The sequence below is a fragment of the Diadema antillarum genome, unplaced genomic scaffold, assembly GCF_040938485.1.
Source record: "Diadema antillarum isolate AM-2024a unplaced genomic scaffold, OU_Dant_1.0 seq00000413_RagTag, whole genome shotgun sequence".
NCBI classification, from domain to species: domain Eukaryota; kingdom Metazoa; phylum Echinodermata; class Echinoidea; order Diadematoida; family Diadematidae; genus Diadema; species Diadema antillarum.
Window position 1 is genome coordinate 202,501 of NW_027271399.1, and position 14,795 is coordinate 217,295.

General features: G+C 36.4%; 1 protein-coding gene and 1 long non-coding RNA gene across 2 annotated transcripts; both read left to right on the forward strand.

The window, feature by feature from the left end:
• Positions 1 to 317: 317 nt before the first annotated feature.
• On the forward strand, positions 318 to 5,559 carry LOC139732303 (uncharacterized). Its single transcript, XM_071643173.1, has 7 exons — positions 318 to 326; positions 683 to 886; positions 1,904 to 2,092; positions 2,439 to 2,627; positions 3,076 to 3,273; positions 4,493 to 4,669; positions 5,302 to 5,559. The coding sequence occupies exons 1-7, from the start codon at positions 318 to 320 to the stop codon at positions 5,557 to 5,559; spliced, it is 1,224 nt and encodes a 407-aa protein (XP_071499274.1).
• A 4,462-nt stretch (positions 5,560 to 10,021) lies between these two features.
• Positions 10,022 to 13,655, forward strand: LOC139732326 (uncharacterized). The gene is made up of 4 exons (XR_011711017.1): positions 10,022 to 10,200; positions 10,730 to 10,873; positions 11,351 to 11,557; positions 13,415 to 13,655. It is a non-coding gene; the product is annotated as an uncharacterized lncRNA (long non-coding RNA).
• The last annotated feature ends 1,140 nt before the right edge of the window (positions 13,656 to 14,795 follow it).

Consider the following 14,795-nt stretch of genomic DNA (forward strand, 5'->3'; position numbering starts at 1 on the left):
CCATTCAACCCCCCCCCCCCCCCCGATATCTATCTGAAGAATCAAGTACAGGTAAGAAGTTCTCTTGACCTCGTTCATACTTCAGCGCTTTCAATCTGTTTTGTTGGTAGTTTATTGTTGTTTTGTTGTTCTCTTTTTTTCTTGCCTGTTCTCTCACCAACATGCAACAATGTCTTACTTTCTAAACATCATATCTGCTCTGTCACGTGCGTTTCAAATGTCTGTATGTCACTGTGATATCATATTTCTTTTTGCTGTTAGCATTAAATTTCTGCGTAGTCTAGAAGTGAAATATGAGGTCTCCTAATCATTGAACGATGAATGCGGTGCCCTTTATGATGTAGTTTTAACTGTATTGTGCAGGTCAATTAATCAATCAATCGATTAATGAATAAATGCATGAATGAATGAATGAATGAATCAATCAATCAATCAATCAATCAATCAATCAATCAATCAATTAATCAATCGATTAATGAATAAATGCATGCATGAATGAATGAATGAATGAATGAATGAATGAATCAATCAATCAATCAATCAATCAATCAATCAATCAATCAATCAATCAATCAATCAATCAATCAATATGCTTCCCTCTTACATCTTTCCTGACTCTTCTAATCTGTGTAACACTTCCACTCGGATTCATTGCTGTTATGATTATGTGTATTTGCCATAGTTACCGGGTAGTCCATCAGCAATACGTACTCCCTCTGTCGGTGATAAAGAGCAGCAACAATCGCTACCACAGAAGCAACGGACGACACAATATGGCGGCATCACAAAGTCGCTACCTGCTGAGTCCAAGAGCAAAGCGCCTCCAAGCGAAGAACAACCATCGCTGGTCATGAAAGAAGATGAATATGACCTGCTCTGCCCCCAGGCAAGAAGAGGGAATCATGCTGTTGTTGTTTTCATGTTGTTGTCGTTGTTGCTGTTGCTGCTGCTTTTGTTGTCTATTCTTTTTTTACTGTTGCTTGCTGTTGTTGCCGTCATCGTCATTGTTGTTGTTGTTGTTGTTGTTGTTTGAATTAAGGTATTTTCATACTCATTTTTCCAGACATCTTGCTATACCTTGACATCTAAAAGTCATGTTTAGAGTGCAGGGGCCTATTAGAATGTGGAGATTAGCTTAGGGGAAACCGGAAGGGAAAGAGAACCCAAACCGGAAGTGACGAGCCTTGTTATTTTCGCAGCTTTGGATTCACGGAGTGGTTGTTATAACGTATACTGAATAGATATCAACAACAACTGAATTTTCATATAATTTATGTATCCGTATCTGGGCAATTACCCCCAGAGGGCAATTACACCCCGCCTGAATACTTGTTAGTGGTAAGGTTAGAGTAAAGATTATAGGGTTATGGTTAGGTTTAGGGTTAGGATTAAGTTCAGGATTAGGATAAGGATTAGGGCCAGGGGAAGGATATTGCCCTAGACCCGATAGCAATCCAACAAGTCGTGTCTTAAGCCAGTTTCCGTGCTGATACACAGGCTTAAGACACACGACTTGTAGGATTGATATTATCATTAATACAATGTACTACTAATTAGTGTTACACTGCCATTGAACAAGATAAAAAAAAATAATGGAACAAAATAAGGTTACCAAAGCAATATGAAAGTTTAATTAAAAAAAAATTCTCGTTTTAAAGGTAATAGTTTTATGGAAAAGTCGTTGCTTTTCAGGAGTTAGATGAATATTATTGTATCAAGAAGACAGAAATATTGCAATTATCATAACTCTGAAATGACAACAGAGAAACCCGACATAATGTCTACTTTATAGGACCGTGTGTAAAAGCTTACCATGACAATTCCCTACGTTTTGCTCTTTCTTGCTTCATGGTATTTCTCTCTGGATTTATCTGCTCTTTTATATCATGTGTATTTTCTATAGTTACCGGGCATTCCACCAGCCATACGTTTAACTCCCTCTATCGACGATGAAGAACAGCAGCGATCGTTACCTCCGAAGCAACGGACAACACAATATGGAGGCATCCATAAACCGTTATCTTCTGATTCCACGAGCAAAACGTCATCACCTGTCACAATTGAACATGAATATGCCGTGCTTTGTCCCGAGGCAAGGAAAATAATTTTACCCATCTTTCATCCATTTGCATGTAGACATACTTCTTCTTTTTTATTCTTATTTATTCTTTTTACAAGACCTCCTTCTAAACGAATGTCTACTTGACTTCTACAAGTGAAAAATTTGTTTGTGAATATGGAAATTTGTTTGGCAGAAGAAGAGGAAAGCCCAAACAGAAAAATGACGATTCTGGTTATTTTGTTAGCTTTGGATTAGCGGTGTGTCTGTTTTAACGTGAACAAAAATCAACAGTTACAACAGCGAGGTGGCAGCACGGACACAGGTTAACCACACACAACATGAGATCTATCTGCTCCATTATGTTTATTTTCCATAGTTCCAAGGCAGTCCCCCAGCCTCTATCGGCGATGAAGAAGAGCAGCAATCGTTACCACCAAATCAACGGACGACACTTGGCGGGATCACCAGGCCGCTATCTTCTGATCCCACTAGCAAAGCGCCTTCAAGCAAAGGACAATCATCGCTGGTGATGGCAGAAGATGTGTACGACGTGCTTCGTCCCCAGGTAAGTCAAGAGAATTCGGGGTTTTTTTTAAGTAGTGTATTATTTTATGCAAGACATCCTGCTAATCTTGCTTGGCATCTTATAGTTATGTTTCATGTTTAAATGGGTAATGAAGAAAGAGGTTATAAATGTAGCTTCCCCCACACATTCTATTTCAATTCCAAACGAATATGATATACTTTACATTGACGTAAGTATATCCTGTAACCTTCATTATTATGTCAAGTCATTAACATAGGATTTTCACATTTTTGTTACTATTTGTTGATCCGTAGGTGTGTGCTAGGCATGTTGTTTGTGGAAACTTGGTAGGCTTAAATAAAATGAGATAAAATGCGAAAATGGATAACCCATCGGGGTTTTTTTTAGCTCTCCTAAGTCTTATAATCTGCACAACACTACAACTTCGATTTATATATTGTTTTATTATGTATATTCATTTCCATAGTCACCTGGCAGTCCATCGGCAATTCGTTTAACTCCCTCAATCGGCGATGAACAACCCTTGCAGCGATCGCCACCACCGAAGCAACGAACAACACAATATGGAGGCATCACTAGACCGCTATCTTCTGATTCCACGGGCAGAGCGACACCACCGGTCACGAATGAACACGAATATGGCGTGCTTTGTCCCCCGGCAAGGGTAAGGATATTTCCCTTTTTATTCCATTTAGGCCTACTATCTTTTCCAAGACCTCCTGCCAAACGTATACTTGACTTCTGACAGTCAACATTTCGTTTATAAATGTGGAAATGTATTTAGCAAAATGAGAGAGAGAATGAGTTTTAATTGTGTATAGTCGGATACGTAACAAGTTGCACTAAATACAATTGCTAATCTCCACTTGTGTTAACAAATTACGTCTGACATAAATTGAGTGCAGTCATGCCACGGTAGCAACGTTAAAGGAATATACTTTGCAAAAGTGGTATCAAATATTTCTTGAACGAAGCTGGATAATCCTTATCTTAATGAAAAATAGAAGACAAGTCTATCTTCTCTAAAACTCAAAATACGCAACATGAGAAGGGTCAAGATGTCACCAATGTGTATCATCCGTTCCTCCTCAATTCATCATCTCCTCATCTTTAAACGAAATCTAAAGTTGTAATGCAAAAATATTAATCTATATTATCTTTCATTTTGCCACGTTACTTTAATACCATGATGGAAAAAAACCCCAAGTATAATAAAAAAAAAACAACACCTTTGTTCTAGATCAATTCTTCTATTGATTATAATGAAAAAGCCGAAAGAAAATTCGTCTCAGTGTCGGTTAATGGGAGATTAGGATTAAAAAAAAAAATACTCATCTAAAATTCATTTTATTTCTTTTACTGCATAAAAACATCACAATTTCCGGCGAGATTTAGAAAAAAAAGAAAAAAAAAAAGAAAAGGGGATATTTTGAGAATCCAAAAGAATTGAAAAAATATTAAAACCTTGATAGGCAATCCCGTTTTTTTTTTCTTTTTCAAAACATGTAATCTCATTTTATTTCAATCCATCTTATAATTGTATCATTGCCTTTCCTGTCAACGTACATAACGATCAAAGTTTGTGTTAAGTCAAATCGATGCAGTATGTAACCTGTCGTGTCAACCTTGTAATTATGTGTTATTCCATGTACCTTTCCATAACAGTGTCAAACATAGCTGCCACGCAAAACTAATAAAACGTTTCACTTTTATGTCACTCTTTTACCGTGTTTACTGCTATTCTGCGTAGTCTGTGAAGTAAAATTATAAAGTGTTATATCCCTTGGGCCATAAGTTTTCCTTTGTCTTTGCTAATTTTTGTAATCTGTAAAACACTTCCATTAAATTGGATCTATCTGCTCAATTATGTGTACTTTTCATAGTTCCCAGCCTCTTTAAGCGATGAAGAACAGCAGCTATCGCTACCATCGAAGCAGCGGACGACAGGTGGCGGCATCACCAGGCCGCTATCTCCTGATCCCACGACCAAAGCGTCCCCGAGTGAAGAACAATCGTCACTGGCCACGGAAGAAGATGTGTATGACGTGCTCCGTCCCCAGGTTAGTCAAGATAATTTGATTTTTTTTAAATTATTATTCATTGATTATTTTATGCAAGACATCCTACTAAACGTATTGACATCTTCAAGTAATGTTTTGTGAAAAAATGTGTATGTGAGAAAGAGGTTATGTAGCTTCCCCTACACATTTTATTTCAATTCCAAATACTATTATTATTATTATTATTACTCATAATGTGATTATCATTATCATTATCATTATCATTACCGTTCTTATATAGCGCATAATACCTTTGACAAGGTCTCTATGCGCTTTAATATGAATATGACAGACCTTTACACCGACGTAAGTGTATCCTGTAACTTTGATTATTATGTCAACTCATTGTATATATATATATATATATATATATATATATATATACATACATGGGATTTTTACATTTTTGTTACTATTGCTTGATCTGTAAACAGCATTGTATGCTACAAATGCAGTTGTTGGAACTTAGTAAATGAAATTAGATACTTGGAGAATAACAATTATGTGAAAATGTGTAAGAGTTCACTCATTGAATAAATTTGTCATATTTCTTCGGTAATTTGTATAATCTGCATAACACTACTACAGTGTACTTGGATTTATCTGCTATTCTATTATCCGTGTTTCCATAGTTGCCAGGCAGTCCATCAGCAATACATTTAACTCCCTCTATCGGCGATGAACAACACTTGCAGCGATCGCTACCACCGAAGCAACGGACGACTGGTGGCGGCATCACCATCCAGCTATCTTCTGATTCCACGACCAAAGAGTCATCACCGGTCACGAATGAACATGAATATGGCGTGCTTTGTCCCCCGGCAAGGGCAAGGATTTCCCCCTTTTTATTCCATTTAGGCCTACTATCTTCCATAAGACCTCCTGCTTAACGTATACTTGACTTCTGAAAGTCAACATTTTGTTTATGAATGTAGAAATGTATTTAGCAAAATGAGAGAGAGAGAATGAGTTTTAATTGTTTATAGTCGGATAAGTAACAAGTTGCACTGAATACAATTGCTGATCTCCACTAAGTGTTAACAAATTACGTTTAACATAAATTGTGTGCAGTTATGCCATGGTAGCAACATTAAAAGAATGTACTTTGCAATAGTGTATCAGCTGGAATCTTTCTTTAACGAAGCTGGATAAGCTTTATTAGTCAGAGAATTTTATTTATCATTATTAGTATTCCTTTATTATCTTACTCAGTATACAAGACATCCTGCTAAACTTACCTGACATCTTTAAGTCATATTTTTTTTTGTGTGTGTGTGGAAATATTCTTGTGATAATGAGGTTATGTATTATAGCTTCCCCCACACACCTTATTTCAATTCCAAATACGAATATGATATACTTCAGATTGACATAAGTGTATCCTGTAACTTTCATTATTATGTTAAGCCAATTATACGTAGGATTTTCACATTTTTGTTACTATTTGTTGATCCGTAGATATGTGCTATGCATGTTGTTTGTGGAAACTGGGTAGGCCTAAATGCGAAAATAATAAGATAAAATGCGAAAATGAATAACGCATAGGTGTTTTTTTTTTTTTTTAGCTCTCCTTATTCTTATAATTTGTACAACACTACTACTTTGATTTATATACTGTTTTATTATGTGTATATATTTCCATAGTTGCCAGGCAGTCCATCAGCAATACGTATAACTCCTTCTGTAGACAATGAACAACACGTCTTGCAGCGATCGCCACCACCAAAGCAACGGACGTCGGGTGGCGGTATCACTAGACCGTTATCTCCTATCCCCATGGGCAGAGCGACATCACCGGTCACGAATGAACATGAATATGGCGTGCTTTGTCCCCCGGCAAGGGCAAGGATTTCCCCCTTTTTTATTCCATTTAGGCCTACTATCTTCCACAAGACCTCCTGCTTAACGTATACTTGACTTCTGAAAGTCAACATTTGGTTTATAAATGTGGAAATGTATTTAGCAATACGAGAGAGAGAGAATGACTTTTATTTGTGTATAGTTGGATAAGTAACAAGTTGCATTGAATACAATTGCTAATCTCCACTAAGTGTTAACAAATTACGTTTAACATAAATTGTGTGCAGTTATGCCATGGTAGCAACATTAAAATGATATACTTTGCAAAAGTGGTATCAAATCTTTCTTGAACGAAGCTGGATAAGCCTTATCTTAATGAGAGATAGAAGACAAGTCTATCTTCTTTACAACTCAAAACACGTAACATGAGAAGAGTCAAGATGTCACCAATGTGTATCATCCGTTCCTCCTCAATTCATCATCTCCTCATCTTTAAACGAAATCTTAAGTTGTAATGCAAAATTTTAATCTATGTTATCTTTTGTTTTGCCACTTTACTTTAATACCATGATGGAAAAAAAATCAGTATAATAAAAAAACAACAACCTTTGTTCTCGACCAATGATTATAATAAAAAAAGCGAAAGAAATTTTGTCTCAGTTTCCGTTGATGGGAGATTAGGATGAAAAAAAATCTTCATCTAAACTTCATTTAATTTCTTTTATTTCATAGAAACATAATTTCCAGCGAGATTTAGAAAAAAAACGAAGAAATATTTTGAGAATCCAAAACAATTGAAAAAATGATAAACCTTTGACAGGCAATCCCGTTGTTTTTTTTTTTTTTGTAATCTCACTTTATTTCAATCCATTTTATTACCGTATCATTGCCTTTCCTGTCAACGTACATAACGAACGAAGTTTGTGTTAAGTCGATCGATGCAGTATGTAACCTGTCGTGTCAACCTTGTAATTTGTGTTATTCCATTTACCTTTCCATAACAGTGTCAAAACATGTCTGCGTTTGAAGGCAGTGTAGATGCTGCCACTCAAAACTAATAAAACGTTTCACTTTTATGTCACTCTTTTTTCTTTTACCATGTTTACTGATATTTTACGTAGTCTCTGAGGTGAAATTATGAAGTGTCATATCCCTTGGGCCATAAGTTTTCCTTTGTCTTTGCTAATTTTTGTAATCTGTGGATCTATCTGCTCAATTATGTGTACTTTTCATAGTTCCCAGCCTCTTTCAGCGATGAAGAACAGCAGCTATCGCTACCATCGAAGCAGCGGACGACAGGTGGCGGCATCACCAGGCCGCTATCTCCTGATCCCACGACCAAAGCGTCCCCGAGTGAAGAACAATCGTCACTGGCCACGGAAGAAGATGTGTATGACGTGCTCCGTCCCCAGGTTAGTCAAGATAATTTGATTTTTTAAAAATTATTATTCATTGATTATTTTATGCAAGACATCCTACTAAACGTATTGACATCTTCAAGTAATGTTTTGTGAAAAAATGTGTATTAGAGAAAGAGGTTATGTAGCTTCCCCTACACATTTTATTTCAATTCCAAATATTATTATTATTATTTTTATTATTATTATTATTATCATTACTTATAATATGATTATGATTATGATTATGATTATCATTATCATTATAATTACCGTTCTTATATAGCGCATAATACCTTTGACAAGGTCTCTATGCGCTTTAATATGAATATGACAGACCTTTACACCGACCTTTACACCGACAGTGTATCCTGTAACTGTCATTATTATGTCAACTCATTGTATATATATATATATATATATATATATATATATATATATACATACATGTGATTTTTACATTTTTGTTACTATTGCTTGATCTGTAAACAGCATTGTATGCTACAAATGCAGTTGTTGGAACTTAGTAAATGAAATTAGATACTTGGAGAATAACAATTATGTGAAAATGTGTAAGAGTTCACTCATTGAATAAATTTGTCATATTTCTTCGGTAATTTGTATAATCTGCATAACACTACTACAGTGTACTTGGATTTATCTGCTATTCTATTATCCGTGTTTCCATAGTTGCCAGGCAGTCCATCAGCAATACATTTAACTCCCTCTATCGGCGATGAACAACACTTGCAGCGATCGCTACCACCGAAGCAACGGACGACTGGTGGCGGCATCACCATCCAGCTATCTTCTGATTCCACGACCAAAGAGTCATCACCGGTCACGAATGAACATGTATATGGCGTGCTTTGTCCCCCGGCAAGGGCAAGGATTTCCCCCTTTTTATTCCATTTAGGCCTACTATCTTCCTCAAGACCTCCTGCTTAACGTATACTTGACTTCTGAAAGTCAACATTTTCTTAATAAATGTGGAAATGTATTTAGCAAAATGTGAGAGAGAATGAGTTTTAATTGTGTATAGTCGGATAAGTAACAAGTTGCACTGAATACAATTGCTAATCTCCACTTGTGTTAACATATTACGTTTGACATAAATTGAGTGCAGTTATGCCATGGTAGCAACATTAAAAGAATATACTTTGCAAAAGTGGTATCAAATAGTTCTTGAACGAGGCTGGATAATCCTTATCTTAATGAGATATAGAAGACAAGTCTATCTCCTCTACAACTCAAAACACGCAACATGAGAAGAGTCAAGATGTCACCAATGTGTATCATCCGTTCCTCCTCAATTCATCATCCTCTCCTCATCTTTAAACGAAATTCAAAGTTGTAATGCAAAAATATTAATCTATGTTATCTTTTATTTTGCCACTTTACTTTAATACCATGATGGAAAAAAACCTCTCAGTATAATTAAAAAAAAAAAACCCATCTTTGCTCTATATCAATTCTTTTATTGATTATATATAATGAAAAAGCCGAAAGAAATTTTGTCTCAGTTTCGGTTGATGGGAGATCAGGATGAAAAAAAAAAATCTTCATCTAAAATTCATTTTATTTCTTTTACTTCATAGAAACATCACAATTTCCGACGAGATTTAGAAAAAAAAAAAAGAAGAGGGGGTATTTTGAGAATCCAAAAGAATTGAAAAAAATATTAAACCCTTGATAGGCAATCCCGGTGGGTTTTTTTCTTCTTTTTGAAAACATGTAATCTCATTTTATTTCAATCCATCTTATTACCGTGTCATTGCCTTTCCTGTCAACGTACATAACGATCAAAGTTTGTGTTAAGTCAAATCGATGCATGCAGTATGTAACCTGTCGTGTCAACCTTGTAATTATGTGTTATTCCATTTACCTTTCCATAAAAGTTTGAAAACATGTCTGCGTTTGAAGGCAGTGTAGATGCTGCCACTCAAAACTTATAAAACGTTTCAAATTTTTGTCACTTTTTTTTTCTTTTACCATGTTTACTGATATTTTGCGTAGTCTGTGAGGTGAAATTATAAAGTGTCATATTCCTTGGGCCATAAATTTTCCTTTGTCTTTGCTAATTTTTGTAATCTGTAGAACACTTCCATTTGGATCTATCTGCTCGATTATGTGTACTTTTCATAGTTCCCAGTCAGTCCCCCAGCCTCTTTCAGCGATGGAGAACAGCAGCTATCGCTACCATCGAAGCAGCGGACGACAGGTGGCGGTATCACCAGGCCGCTATCTCCTGATCCCACGAGCAAAGCACCCTCAAGCGAAGAACAATCATCACTGGTCGTGGAAGAAAATGTGTATGACGTACTCCCTCCGCAGGTTAGTCAAGAGAATTTTATTTATTTATTTTTTAATTATTCATTGATTATTTTACGCAAGACATCCTGCTAAACTTACTTGACATTTTTAAGTCATTTTTTTTTTTTTTTTGTGGAAATGTGTATGTGAGAAAGGGCCTCTTTCTCATAATGTATAGGGGAAGCTACATAACCTCACTGTGAGGTTATGTAGCTTCCCCTACACATTATTTCAGTTCAAAATATGAATATGACATGCCTCTAGCCTGACGTATGTGTATCCTGCAACTTTCATTATTATGCCAATTCATTAACATGGGATTTTTCACGTTTTGTTACTATTGCTTGATCTGTAGATGTAAGCTACGCATGTAGTTTGTGGAAGCTTGGTAAACGAAATGAGATTAAGTGCGAAAATGTATAACGTACAGTTCACTCATTCCAAAAGTTTTTGTTTACCTCTCTTATAAATTCTTGTAATCTGTACAACACTAATACTTCGATTTATCTGCTGTTTGACTCCCTCTATCGGCAATGAACACCACTTGCAGCGATCGCCACCACCGAAGCAACGGACGACAGGTGGCGGTATCACCAGGCCGCTATCTCCTGATCCCACGAGCAAGGCGCCTTTAAGCAAAGAACAATCATCACTGGTAGTGGAAGAAGATGTGTATGACGTGCTCCGTCCCAAGGTTAGTCAAGAGGATTGAATTTTTTTTTTTAAATTCATTTATCATTTCATGCCAGACATCCTGCTCAACTTACTTGACATCTTTAAGTCATTTTTTTTTTTTTTTTTTGGGGGGGGGGGGGGAATGTGTATAGAGAAAGAGGCTAGGTAGCTTCCCGCACACATTATTTTGATTCCAAATATAAATATGACATACTTAGACTGATGTAAGTGTATTCTGCAAATTTGAATATTACGTCAAATCATTATAATGCATGGGATTTTCCTATTTTTGTTTATATTGCTTGAACTGTAGGATGTATGCTAATCTTGTAGTTTGTGGTAACTTGGCAAACGAAATGAGATGAAATGTGAACATATGTAACGTGCAGTTCACTCCTTCACTAAGTATTATTTTTTAATTGCTCCTAATTCTTAGAATCTGTACAACACTACTGCTTGGATTTATCTGGTCATTTATTATGTGTATTTGCCCTAGTTGCCAGGTAGTCCATCAGCAATACGTTTAACTCCCTCTGTCGGCGATGAACAACACCTCCAGCGATCACCAAGACTGAAGCAACGGACGACAGGTGGCGGTATCAACAGGCCGCTATCTCCTGATCCCACGAGCAAAGCACCCTCAAGCGAAGAACAATCATCACTGGTCGTGGAAGAAAATGTATATGACGTGGTCTCTCCCCAGGTATAAAAAAATACAAACAAGAAAAATAGAACAACAACAACAACAACTAAATAAAGCACACCCCTTTATAGAAAGCAAACCTTCCCTTCACGGCAAATTGTTTTATCGACTACATCCAGTGACAAAACCAAAAGATATTTCATTTTTTTTACTCAATGGAAACTTAGGATGAAGGAAAATAATCTATCTAAAATGAAATTGCTATCTTTTTACTTGATAAAAACCCACTTGCATTCTCTCGCTAAAAACAGGAAATATTCTCAGAATCTTTAGGGATGTGAAAAAAATTGAGGAAATTCAACCCTTCCCATCCACTTCTGTTTTGTTGCGAACTTCCATTACTGTTCCTTTCGTCGTTGTAAATCAATTGATGAAATATGTTATTTGCCATGTGGTGTGTCATCCATGTAACTTCCCCTCTTCGCGCCCCGACACTCTCCTGCTCCCCCTTACGTCTACAAATAGTAGATTCATTAAGAACTCATGGGGCATTTCATGTCATCAAGCCAAAAAGACCTTCGTGAAGCCTAACATTTCCCTCCTGCGTCCTTACTGAGAAATTCGTCCCTCCCCAGCCGTTCAGCAATCAAGGGTATCTCCAAATTTCTTCTGACCGTCGGCCAAGTCTTTCTATTAGCATTGCAAGGTTTCCCCAGCAGTCTTTTATATCTTCCGTTTCTTGATTTGGAGAGAGGCTTTGGGTTAGAAGGAAAAACTTTTTTTTTTTTTTTTTTTTTGCATACGTCATGTCATTTGGACGGCGGCCAGTGTATGTTCTTCGTCAAGAATTTGGCGCTCCGCAACATCTACACTATCAGCCTGTTATCACCACTTTTATTACTTTTCACTAGTAACTACAGCTACTACTACTGCATTTACTATCACTATTCTACTACTACTATTACTGCTGCTGCTGCTGACGATAATGCTAACGAAGGAAGGATGATAATTGACGTTATGACGTTAACAGTGACATTAATGACAATAATAATGACAATAATAATGATAATAATAATGATAATAACAATGAACATGATGATATTACGTATAATACCATTATCATTATTATTCTTATTATTATCATTATTATTATTATTATCATTATCATTATCATTGTTATCATAATCATCATCATTATAATTATCAAAAAGAAACAGAAGAAGAAAATGATCATCATCGTCATGATGACCATCATATCATCAAAATCATTACTTACAGTTTTTGAAGTGTATACGTTGCAACAGAGAAGTATTAAAATGAAAGTGGAATCATAACTTGCAGGATCTATATGGAATTGCTTTTGAAGCTTTTGAAGTCATATTTGCTAGAAATTGATTTGATCATCTCACGTCCAGTAATTTTCCTATCAAGGGATTCAGGTATTGTAGTTCAGATAAAATTCCCTTAAACCAATTTGATCCTCTACTGCAACTCTATTTGTTTGGTACTTATTCAGTTTTATTCGACGAATCTTAATTTCTTTAGGAATGTAGAATAATTCGTGTGGGGGATAAAAGGATTCTCCCAGGAATCACAGCAGTAGGCCTAATAGTTGGCCTAATAGTTGTTCTATTTTTATGCGTTTTTAAAGAAGGCTGCGCAAAACATATCGAGATATCCCACGTTGAATTAGAATGAGAAGAGCCAAAGTAAAAAAAAAAGAGAAAGAAATAAAGACGAAAAACGAGAGAACTATTTTCGTGAAGAAGCCGAAAATAAATAATGCAAGTACGAGAGTTGATAAGTGTTTTGCTGCAATTAGAACACTTAAAGATTGTTGACGCCATATCCTGATGATCGTGTGCCTTCCACGAAACATAACCCTTATCACCGTTTTAAAATACCCTCTCCTCCTAGCTTCAACTCCCGTCTCTCTCCGGTGGACCAAGTATTCATCGTCGGTCGGCGATACGTCTGCACTCGCCAATTCGTCCGACCTAGACAGGCGCAGTTCTCGGAAAGAAAAAGAAAAGTGAGCCGTCAAATTTAGCAACTATTACCCGGTCACACGACATTTGTCCTCTTGTGTAACACACAGAATGAGTGAACATTCTTTGACACTTTCAGTTGTTGATAATAGATCGAAAATGACGTGATGACGTGTGTGCGGGTGCATTTTTTCTTCACAAAAGCAGGAATGATTCGTCATAATCCTGCTCGCCTGGACTCACTCAACACTGGATTTCCTTTGTACCATCGCGACTTCAGACTTGAAAAGTTGCTGAACACTACTGGAGCATTGTAACTATAATCATGATCGAATAAAAACGACGAAAATCAATTGAAGACTTCGCGGTATTTCGTTCCAAATAACCTTTAAAAGACTGTACTGAATAACATTTCAAGTAGGTTTTTATTCATGCTACTAATGACGTTTTACATGATACAGGTGCATATAATTCGCTATGTATCATGACGTATGATGTATTTTTGACAGCTGCAAAATTGCACGATGTTCTCCAATGTATAAGGCGTTCTCTGTTCGTTCGTGCCTTGGAAAAGAATAAGTGGTTTACGTATTAATTGTATGAAGAAAATGACACAATATCCTATCTCTAATGTGTCTTTATACATAAGTGCATATAATATATGTAGATCATTTAGTGCTTTTTAAAAGGGCCCCGCCATTATCAACGTTGCCAGACACCATTTTTTTTTTAACTCCTGGGTCAGGTCAAAGTGATATCATTGGTGATGGAAAAATGGCCGACGACGTAAGGACTGGGCGGGATTAAAACTTGGAATCGCCGATATAGAAAGTCCACATTATCACCGCCCGACCTCCATCCCTCCAACCCTCGAACGATGGTAATAAAACTCTATACAAATACTTGCTTACTATATACGATACTCTTATTACGGCAAAGAACGTTTTCTGTCGCTTCATGCAATCGGAAGATCGGGGTTGTGGATGAATAGAGGAGTACTAGATCACCGATACATTGTGGAAAATTAGGAAAGCTTGACTCATTTTGGTTGGGCAGTGAATTCAAATAAGTGACTCTATACCCGGTAAATTTTTACCCGTGCAAAGTTATTTTCACACGAAGTAAAGTTGACCTGAATGAAACGTCACAGAACGATAAATAGGCCGTTTCCTTCCTTATATTGTCCTTTGTTCCGTGCTATAATAGCGTTCTCTCCAGTAACACAATACGAACAAAAGTGAAAGATTGGCCTCACAAAGCTGTCAGATATTTAGTTTGTTTGTTTGTTAATTTGTTTGTTTTAAAGTCCT

Coding starts and splice junctions, on each gene's coding strand:
- LOC139732303 (XM_071643173.1), top strand. Junction 887..1,903: donor ATGACCTGCTCTGCCCCCAG/GCAAGAAGAGGG, acceptor TATTTTCTATAG/TTACCGGGCATTCCACCAGC. Junction 2,093..2,438: donor ATGCCGTGCTTTGTCCCGAG/GCAAGGAAAATA, acceptor TATTTTCCATAG/TTCCAAGGCAGTCCCCCAGC.